Below are 10,072 nucleotides of genomic sequence, written 5' to 3'. Positions count from 1 at the left end.
TTAACATGTGATCTGCAAAGAAATAATGATTTAAATAATGATTTATACACTGGATACAATGACAATAATACTAGTACTACTACTAATATTAATAATAATAATGGGATGATGTGTTTTTTTTTGTCACGTGACTTCCTTGAACTTCCCTCTGAGTTTCTAATAAAAGGCAGTGAAATTGAAAAGTGAAGCTGAACTGAAACTGTTCAGAGTTTTACTGCCTACTTCTTCTAACTGGTGCCCACCCATACCACCTTAAACCCAGCCCCATACCACCTTAACGTCCGTGGACAGAACCGTCTCCTCCAGGTTCAATGCGTTGGTTTAGAGTCAGTGATGATGTCAGACTGTGATCAGGACGAAGACGACAGAGGAAAAAACCTGTGTGAGGTAAAACATAGAACTGTATTTAATAGAACTAAACTGATCAGGTAAGAAAACATAGAACTGTATTTAATAGAACTAAACTGATCAGGTAAGAAAACATAGAACTGTATTTAACAGAACTAAACTGATGAGGTAAATTAAATATATGAAAATACAGGATTTAGACTGAAAACAAAAACAATGTTGAATGTTTGATTTTTAGGGTTCAGATGATGACGGGCGGAGGATGAAGAGGAGGGAGAAGAACAGAGTGGCCGCCCAGAAAAGTAGAAAACGACAAACTCAGAGAGCAGATCTACTGCACCAGGTGAGTCTGCGCCCACGGGTGGAGGTTCTATCAAACATACATCTGTGTGATGTTAAACTCAGTTTAGTTCCAGTTCTATATTCAGACCAACAGGATCTAAAGTGGATCAGAACCAGAACAATAAGAAGTGGATCCAGAACTGCACCAGACCTTGTTCGTTTCTGTTTGTTTTCAGGCCTGTGAAGTCCTGGAAGAACGGAACCGGAACCTGAGAAGAGAGGTACCAGACCAGGACTAGAACCAGGACTTAGACCAGGACCAAGACCAGACCTAAGCCAGACTAAAACCACAGTATCATTATTATTATTATTATTATATTCTTAGTTTTACCTTCATGTTTTTCTAAGGACATGGTTCATATATTTAAACCTGGTTCAGGATCCTCCTGCCTGTTCCTCATGACTCTGTTTGGTGGTTCAGGTGGATCCTGGTTCCAGATCCTGATGACTCTGTTTGCTGGTTCTGGTTCTGGTTCAGGTGGACTCGTTGTCTGAGGAACAATATCTTCTCACTGAGGCCCTGAGGACCCACGAGCCCCTCTGTCCCATCATGCACTGCTCCTTCACCTCCTCCACCTCCTCCACTCTGGGAGTCCAACCAGGGAAGATGGCCGCCATCTGACCATCTTCACCATCTTTATCTCCATAATCTTCATCCTCATGGGTTCAGGTTGGACTTGGTGCTGTTCCACTGTGTTCCTGCAGAGGGCGCCCTCCTCCATCTACTGTATGTGACAGTGTGTAAACAGCTCCATCTGCTGGTGAATGGAATAATACAGACAGAAAACTACAGTGTTTGAAATGGAACTGAAGCAGCAGAAGAAAACCAATAAAAACTGATGAGTTTGAAAGAATCTGTTCTGTTTCACTAGAAAGACCTACAAATACTGCATTATACAAGTACAAATACTACAATATAGAAGTACAAATACTGCATTATACAAGTACAAATACTGCATTACACAAGTACAAATACTACAATGTAGAACTACAAATACTGTATTATAGACATACAAATACTATAATATAGAAGTACAAATACTGCAATATAGAAGTATCACATGTTCAAATCTGTCCCTGATGTTTGATTGATTACAGTCTGTTCAACCTGTCTGTTAAATTCAGATTAAATTCTTCATATTTTGTTCATATTTCTTCCTGTTAATACTGACCCAGACACAGCCCAGCTGTGGTGTCAGTTTTGGTTTTGGTCAAAACCATGTCGGTCAGATTCAAACTGACCTTGAACTGAAACTGAACTGAAACTGGACTCAGGTCAGTTTCAAAATGAGGCTGAAACTCACCTCCGTTGCCTAGCAACAAGAACAGGAAACAGTTCAGAGGCAGGAAGTGACACGTCAGTGAACGCAGAGTTCTGAGGAAACACACACACAGAGATACACAAATACATGGGTGAATACACACTGAATACACACCAGTGAAGTGTGTGTGTGTGTGTTCTTCCAGTGAATTAGACGTTACATGTGTCCTCGTGTTCGTTAACTGTGTCTTTGTTTACATGTGATGTAAGTGGGCGTGGCCTCAAGTGACAACAGATGAGGTCAGAGTTCAGAAACTCTGACACATATGACATTTACACCAACGGATTTAACGAGAGGAAGACTGATTTATAGAAGAGAATAAAATAGAACAGGATAAAAAACAGAAAAGCCTAGAGAGCCTGTTCTATTCTGTTTATTTCTATATCATCTTTCACAGACGTCCCAATAAAACTAAAACAGTGGAACAGAAAAGACATAGTTCTGGGTCTATGGTGGTTCTGGTTCTGGGTCCTATGGTGGTTCTGGTCCTATGGTGGTTCTGGTTCTGGTCCTACGGTGGTTCTGGTTCTTCTGTAGTTCATGTATAGTTGACCCCTTTGTGAACCTGGAACCCACTGAACCGCTGCTTTTGTGTTGAAACTAGTTTCACTTTTGCTTCCATTTCCAGTGAGAACAAAACACAAACCCACCATAAGAAGAAGAACCTGGACAGCAGAGGGTTCAAGTGTGTTTAATATACTCACCTGGACATCACAGGGTTAATGGATCATGTGCTCCTCCTTCAAACCCTCAGTTTCATTCCTCTGATGATAAAACCTGTTTGTTTGTTTCAGCTCATGTCCAGATGTTTTTCCAGACTTATGTCAGATATCCAGATATCATCCCTTGAGTCACACACTCACATCCACAGCTGATAACCCCCCCCCCCCCCCCCCCCAGCTTGTAGTGTTTGGGTTGGACAGGCTCCTCCCCCTCCCCCCCTCCCTTCCTGTCTCTACATGTCCAGTCTTGTCTGAGTCGTCATGAATAAACCTGGAGTCTACAACACAACCTTTAACCTGCTGCATTTATGATCCAATAGTTAGAGGACAGGTCAGGAATGTGGATCTGGATCTGGATCTACAGACTGTTGTCTTAGTCTCTGTGTAGATCATTTATTTGTTCATTCTCACCTTAAACTTCTACGTCCCATCTTTTCCTTGGACTCTGCCTTTGGTTTTTCCTCCAGATCTGACCCGGTTCCACTCCAGAACTGTTCAAACCCAGTTTCAGATCCAACAGAGGTTTATGATGGAAATAAAGTCACTGGTTCAGAAACATCACATGACACTGAACAAGAGGAAACTGGAGATGATGATTGGACACAGGTGGAGCTCGTTAGCCACACCCACTCACATAGGTGTAGCTAATTTAGCCACGACCACTCACTCACAGGTATAGGTCATTTAGCCACGCCCACTCACTCACAGGTATAGGTCATTTAGCCACGCCCACTCAAACACAGAACAAGACCCTGTTTCTTCAGTTTTCTCTGTTTTATAGATTAACCATCAGCTGTAATCTGAGCTTTAATGAACATCTACAGGATCAGAGAATTAAATATAGAAAATAAAAGGATTTATACTGAAAAAAAAAAACAGAAAACAGAGGATAATATTGGAATAAATGGAGATAAATCAGAGGAAATATTCCACACCTTTTGTGAACTGACACTCAAGTATGAGTGGGTGTTTAAGGGTTAACCTGAACATTTACAGCAGGACGGTTCTGTTTATACAGACCTGTTCAGTCCAGTTCTGGTTCTGTTTATGTGGACCTGTTCAGTCCAGTTCTGGTTCTGTTTATACAGACCTGTTCAGTCCAGTTCTGGTTCTGTTTATGTGGACCTGTTCAGTCCAGTTCTGGTTCAGATCCACTTCCATAAATAACAGACAAGGCCCAGCGTGTGTTCCAGAACATGTTTTAATTCAGAAAGTATCAAAAACACAAAGAACAGATGAATATGAGCAGCAGCAGTTATACTGAGGAGGAGGAGGAGGAGGAGGAGGAGGAGGAGGAGGAGGAGGAGGAGGAGGAGGAGGAGCCTGTCCAACCCAAACACTGCAACTCCATTAAACCATTCAAACCCAACAGAACAGCATCAACGCTAACGGACACCTGCGTCTGCGGATCCAACCCGGAAACACAAGTAGGACCATGACCCAGAACCCAGGGCCCAAGACCCAGAACCCACAACCCAGGACTCGGAACCAGGACCCCGGACCCAGAACTCAGCTCAGGCTTTTGTTCTACATTCAGTCTGTTGTTGACAGTAAATTAAATTAAATTAAATACTGACACAGAACCCAGAGGGGGGTCCAATTTATGGCCCCTGGACCAGAACCGGGCCCAAAGAGTCCGGTCTACCCAGTGACCCTGAACAGATAAACACTCAACAGGTCCCATTCAGACCAGGAGGATCTGAAGTGGATCAGAACGAGTCAGGTTTGTTTTAGTGGAAAACACCTAAAATTACATGAAAATATTTACATTTACAAACTATCGTCGAACAAATAATGTAAATAATCTGAACAAATACATACGACAGCAGATTAGGCCACATTGGAAAAATATAAACATGTCAGTACAAGAATAAAGAAGGAATTTTATAAGAATAAAAACATAGTTTTAAAAAAAAAAACTCATAATTTAATTAAAATAATGTCATACTTTTATTAAAGTCGTAATATTTTGAAAATAAATTCTCAATACTGCGATAAAAGTCCTCATTTATAAACCTTAAGCCTTATCAACTTTCACTTTTTTTGGAGCGGACGACTAATGCTAATGTGTTGATGGTGGGCGGGGCTAATAGGCTCAGTAATTGGTGGGCGGGGCTAATACGCTCAGTATTTGAACCCCAAATGACAGCACAACCTCCCAGAATGTTCCAGTTCGCCGTTATCGGACTAGTGGGTATGACTGTATTCCTGCCTGTTTTTAAATTACACCGTTATTCTTGTAAAATTATGGGTTTTTTCTGGATATTTTACATTTTTATTCTCATAGTGACAGTGTTTTTCTTTTCTTGTGGCCCGTATACGCCGTCGTATGTTTGAATAGTTAGTGAATGTAAATATTTTCATAATTTACTAGATTTTTTTTCACTAAAACAAAGACAAACCTTAGTGTTTGTCTTTATTTACAGGTTCTTGCGTTCTTCTTGTCCTTGTTCTGATCCACTTTAGATCCTGTTGGTCTGAATGTGGAACCTGAACGGGTTCTTCTGCTTCTGTTTGTTCATGATTTCAGACTTAAGAGATCCGAGTGCAAAGAAGAAGGGCACAAATATTTGGCAGTGAGTACAATCCGTTATATTTGTACGAACACACAGCATAACACTACATCATCCTACGTATTTTCAGACTGCGACGTTCTTTTTCGGAGCTGATGCGACACATGACGATACCTAGCTACGATATCTAGTGAGCACGACCTCCCAACCTGACAACCGGAAAGAAATACAACTGAAAATACAACACAGTCTGTCATTTTGGGTTTGTTTGTTTGTTTTTTTGCAATGACTGACGGAGGCATCATGTGCTTACGAATAGTAGCATAAAAAAACACAAAAAACCCACATGGATTCACGTAAAAAACACAAATAACTCAATGCACAAAGCAACGCCAGCTCTGTCAAAATTAAGAAGTAAGTGCAGTGATACGTTAATAAATATGTACAGTAATATACTTTTTTTGGACAGTTTTTTGATACAGTAAATGAAGTATCATCTGCGTATACGATTACCTACATGTTTCCTTTCTCCGCTGCTACAGTTTCATTATTATTGAGCAGAAAAATGAGGCAATAAAGTCAACGTCTACAGCCAGTGTAGGCCCTGAGAGGTTAGTAGTACCAGTACTAGTAGTACTAGTAGTAATAGTAGTAGTAGTGGAAGTAGCAGCAGTAAAAGTACACGTTCAGACGAGCAGATGCAGTAGATACTGAGTACATATACTGTGGTAGAAGTCGTTTACAGTCAGGTATTTGAATCAGTTCCATTTGTGCCTCGTTCACCTTTAAATTGTTCCGATCTGACTCGTACAACTAAATTAAAAAACGCAGCTGGAGTTCGGTTTGGTTTTTTCGTGCTTTTGCGACTCCTTGGCCCAGACTGTTGAAAAAAAAAAACTACAAAACTGAAGTCTGTGTAAAGGTGCCGTCCGTGGTTCCAGGGAGGGGGGCGGGGCCAGTGGCGGACACGCCGTGTTTAGCAGCTTCGTGGACGGTCGGCGCTTTCATTCTCAGGTTGTAGGTCCGTGTGGGCGGAGCCACCGGCCTCGCAAACAGTCTTTGAACAGTGAGGGGGGTGTGTCTCATAGGTGACCGGGACAGTGGACGTGGTCCAGGGTGAGGAGGGCCTGGGCGGTGGTGGCGGGCGTGTCAGAGGGGGCGGGGTCAGAGGCGGGGCCCAGGCCGTGCAGCTGCAGGGCGCTCTCCTTGATGTGCTGGATGAACAGGTTCCGCTCGTCCTCGGGCGTTTGTCCGTTCTGCGCTCGGACAATGCAGGTGGGTCTGTGCAGGTTGAGCATGTAGACCAGCTGCTGCTTCTGCTGCTTCAGCTCCGAGATCTGAGACTTCAGCTCCGCATTGACGCTCTCCAGCTTCTCTGACTCCTGGAACAGAGGAACGGAAAGAACATGAGGAACTGGAAGAACATGAGGACCACCAAGACCAACTGGGTTAACCCTGACCCGGGTTAACTCTAACCTGGGTTAACCCTTCGATTCTACTTTGTTGTTTTGCTGTTTCCTTTTTTTCGCGGCAGGGCGTGGCCAGTGGGACGCACATACCTTCTGTAACCCTTCCGTCTTCTCCTTCTTCTTATTGCGACATTTCGCAGCTGCGATCTTGTTCCGCTCCCTCCTCCTCTTCCTCCTTTCGTGTTCTTCGGTCGTCAACTAGTAAATAAAACAAACCGAACCGTTAACGTCTGCGAACACACACCCTCCGCTCTGAAACACATGTGACCGCGGTTGACCACCTGACCTCTCTTTTGGACCCGCCCCCGTGGGCGCGGCACTCTGAGGCCTGGTCGCCGCCGGAGCTGGCGCCGTCAGAGCTGGCGTCGGTGCCGAGGCCGTTGGCCAGCCTCTTGGACTGGATGGCCAATCGTAGCTCCTCCTTCACCATGGGCGTGAAGTTGGTGAAGTCGTCCAGAGTGAGCGTGCCCGGAGGAGACAGACAGGGGACGAGGGCGGAGCAACTGATGTCAGCCAATGACGGACCGGGGTGCTGCAGCATCATTCTGGAAGGAGATGATGTCATCAATGTGAGACAGGGTTTACACAGAGTCAAATAAATAAATAAAATAAAATATATAGAATAAATAACATTCTATAGAGTGATGATGTCATCAACATGAGACATGTTTATGAAGAGTTAAAAAAAAATTCACCTAATTCTGACCAAAGTAAAGAATAGAAATAAAACAGAATAAAATCCTCCTCATCATCTTCATCCTCATCGTTGTGTCTAAATCCTTCTGTTTAAATAAATCTGTATTTTTTCATTATTTTCTGATTGATCTAAATCTGTTTCCTCTTTTTCTACATTCAACTCTTTATGGATCAACTCCACATTAGGTCTGATCTTCATCTTTTCTTCATATTCCCTCATATTTCTTCCTCTTTTCTTCCTTCTTTCTTCATATTTCTTTTATCACTTTCTCCTCAAACATAAACTTTCATCTAAAAACAGTTGTGTGGTTTTATGTTTTTTTTTCCTCTTAACTGGTTGAACCTTCAGTTTTTTTAAAGGCTGATCCTAAAACATGACTTTAGTCCAACTAATAAAACTATTATCAGTTAATTATTTACAGGTGTTTCCTTAAATAGATTCATTATGTTGTTAATTAGTCATGGTTTAAACCTGTCTGATTAGTGCCAATAACCGTAAACATACTAATTATAACCCTATAAAATAGAACAGCTGATGACAGGTGGAAACTGTGTGGTTTTTGCTGAGTAATAATGATAAAGAACACAAATATGATGCAACAAACTGCTCTGGAAGTTAAAAAAAAAAAAAAAAAAAAAAGAGTCAGAGTAAATATTGATCCTGAAACGGTTTCAGGTCAAACATGTTTATGATCATGTGTCAGAACAAAACCAAAAGAAAAACCCTGTGTTCACCTTTTCACACTGAGCGGAACGAAAAACTACAGTTTAAGATGAAAAGAATCACATTAATATTCCAAACTGAAGACCTTTATTCAGCGTTAAGATGTGTTGTCTTTGGACTTTTAGGTTCATTTGTTGCTTTAATTTGAATAAAACTGATAAGAATCTACATGAGAGGAAAGAAAATCCCCATTTGAACACATTCAAGAAAAGATAGATTTATTCACAGTGTTTATTATAAAAGTGGATAAATTTAAACATAAACCTGTTTATTCTGTCAAAGTAAAGCCAAAGAAATGAACTGAATTCACTTGAAGTTGAACAATAAATGATAAAGCATTTAAACATGAGGCTTTTTATTATTATTATTATTATTATTATTATTATTATTATTATTATTATTATTATTATTATTATTATTGGACTTTATTCCTCTTTCTTTTTATTTATTCCCTTTAAATGTGGATAAATGTTAAACTAAACTCATAATAATAATAATAATAATAATAATAAAACCTGAACATCAATCATATGTTTTCGTTGCCGTTCGTTATTTTCGTGCCTAAAGTGTTTGAATTGAAACGGAACCGGTGCCGTCACAGACTTCGTCCGTTCCTCGGTGGTTCCGTCCGGTAGAACCAGGTTGTAAACTTTGTGGGTTTGTCCCGGGACGGAACACCGGCGCACCGGGACTCCTCCGCCGGTAACCGGGACTCCTCTACCCACTCCCCTGCCCCCCCTCTCGGACCGGCCCCCGTACCTGTTCTGTCCGTGTGCTGTGATCCGGTTCTGGTAGTGGTTGAACTGGACCCGCTGTGGTCTGCTCTGCTCCGGTTCTTCCGGTGTTTCCGTTCCTGTCTGTGTGTAAAGTTGCGCCTGTGGCCGGTGCGTTGCATCACCGAGTATTTATGGGACGGACAGGGGCGGGGCTTGGTGACGTCACCGTAAACTGTTACTAGAAGGAGGAGGGGAGGAAGAGAGAGAGAGAGAGAGAGAGAGAGAGAGAGAGAGAGAGAGAGAGAGATACGGTGTGTGTGTGTGTGTGTGTGTGTGTGGGGGGGGGGGGGGGGGGGGGGGGGGGGGGGGCTGGGGCTGACGTCATACTATTATAGTAGGCTTATCTGCGGTGATGCAACCGCAACACCGAGGCGGTTCCCATAACAGGACAGGCTTCCCCCCCGAAGACCCTCCCCCCCTCTTCCCCCCTCTTCCCCCCCCTCCCTCCCCTCCCCTCCTGTCCGCCCCCCTCCCCCTCCTCCCCTCTCAGTCTTTTCCTCTGATTCTTTCTCTGATTTTTCCCCTTTTACAGTTCATCTGTAACTTTAGGACAGTTTTCTTTCTTTCTTTCTTTCTTTCTTTCTTTCTTTCTTTCTTTCTTTCTTTCTTTCTTTCTTTCTTTCTTTCTTTCTTTCTTTGTCTGTCTGTCTGTCTTTCCTTCCGTCCCTTTGTCCTTCTGTTTCTCTGTCCTTTTTGTCCTTTCATCCTCTCATCCTCTTCTGGTTCTTGTTTTTAGTTCTTTTCTGTCTTTTTTTTTCTCTTTTCTTCCTTCGTTCCATTTTGAACCCCTGACTCAGTCCAGGTCAAAGTTCATCAAATATTCACTCGTTCTCTGTTTTTATTAAACTTCTTTCATTCTATGACATCAGTCTAAAACCATATGCACAGTGTCCCACTAACGTCACAGTGTTTTTCATACAGTTGGTTTCTATCATTTTTTTCTATTTCATCAACTTCACCCATAAATAAAAACATCAGTAATATATTTTAACCTTTAAATGACACATTTGTAACAGAAATAAAACAGACTTATGATATGAAAAAACAAACAAACAAACAAACAAATATATATATATATATATATACATTCAATATTCTGCATATAAATAGTATTTATTATTTATTGTTTCCTTCTGTCATCTGTCAGTGATTCACTCAAA

General features: G+C 41.8%; 2 protein-coding genes across 3 annotated transcripts; one reads left to right on the top strand and one right to left on the bottom strand.

The window, feature by feature from the left end:
* Positions 1–128: 128 nt before the first annotated feature.
* Positions 129–1,475, top strand: batf3 (basic leucine zipper transcription factor, ATF-like 3). Of its 2 annotated transcripts, none has more exons than XM_030130536.1 (4): positions 129–387; positions 587–691; positions 867–911; positions 1,169–1,475. In XM_030130536.1, the coding sequence occupies exons 1-4, from the start codon at positions 334–336 to the stop codon at positions 1,310–1,312; spliced, it is 348 nt and encodes a 115-aa protein (XP_029986396.1). In that variant the 5' UTR covers positions 129–333; the 3' UTR covers positions 1,313–1,475. The 2 variants fall into 2 exon arrangements, with proteins under 2 accessions (XP_029986396.1, XP_029986397.1); XM_030130537.1 differs by having other exon boundaries at positions 1,112–1,296.
* A 3,920-nt stretch (positions 1,476–5,395) lies between these two features.
* Positions 5,396–9,028, bottom strand: atf3 (activating transcription factor 3). Its single transcript, XM_030130538.1, has 4 exons — positions 8,896–9,028; positions 7,003–7,261; positions 6,807–6,914; positions 5,396–6,629 (listed from the first exon to the last, which is right to left on the bottom strand). The coding sequence occupies exons 2-4, from the start codon at positions 7,258–7,260 to the stop codon at positions 6,330–6,332; spliced, it is 666 nt and encodes a 221-aa protein (XP_029986398.1). The 5' UTR covers position 7,261; positions 8,896–9,028; the 3' UTR covers positions 5,396–6,329.
* Positions 9,029–10,072: the final 1,044 nt, after the last annotated feature.

The sequence above is a fragment of the Sphaeramia orbicularis genome, unplaced genomic scaffold (genome assembly GCF_902148855.1).
Source record: "Sphaeramia orbicularis unplaced genomic scaffold, fSphaOr1.1, whole genome shotgun sequence".
Taxonomy (NCBI): Eukaryota; Metazoa; Chordata; class Actinopteri; order Kurtiformes; family Apogonidae; genus Sphaeramia; species Sphaeramia orbicularis.
This window is presented reverse-complemented; position numbering and strand designations above follow the sequence as displayed.

What these genes read in the sequence shown, in the direction of transcription:
- atf3 (XM_030130538.1), bottom strand. Translation starts at nt 7,260, where the DNA reads ATGATGCTGCAGCACCCCGGTCCGTCATTGGCTGACATCAGTTGCTCC. An exon ending in GGGGCGGGTCCAAAAGAGAG is followed by an intron (nt 6,915 to 7,002) that starts GTCAGGTGGTCA and finishes TTTATTTACTAG; the next exon opens with TTGACGACCGAAGAACACGA. An exon ending in AGACGGAAGGGTTACAGAAG is followed by an intron (nt 6,630 to 6,806) that starts GTATGTGCGTCC and finishes CCTCTGTTCCAG; the next exon opens with GAGTCAGAGAAGCTGGAGAG.
- batf3 (XM_030130536.1), top strand. Translation starts at nt 334, where the DNA reads ATGATGTCAGACTGTGATCAGGACGAAGACGACAGAGGAAAAAACCTG. An exon ending in GAGGAAAAAACCTGTGTGAG is followed by an intron (nt 388 to 586) that starts GTAAAACATAGA and finishes TTTGATTTTTAG; the next exon opens with GGTTCAGATGATGACGGGCG. An exon ending in ACCGGAACCTGAGAAGAGAG is followed by an intron (nt 912 to 1,168) that starts GTACCAGACCAG and finishes GTTCTGGTTCAG; the next exon opens with GTGGACTCGTTGTCTGAGGA.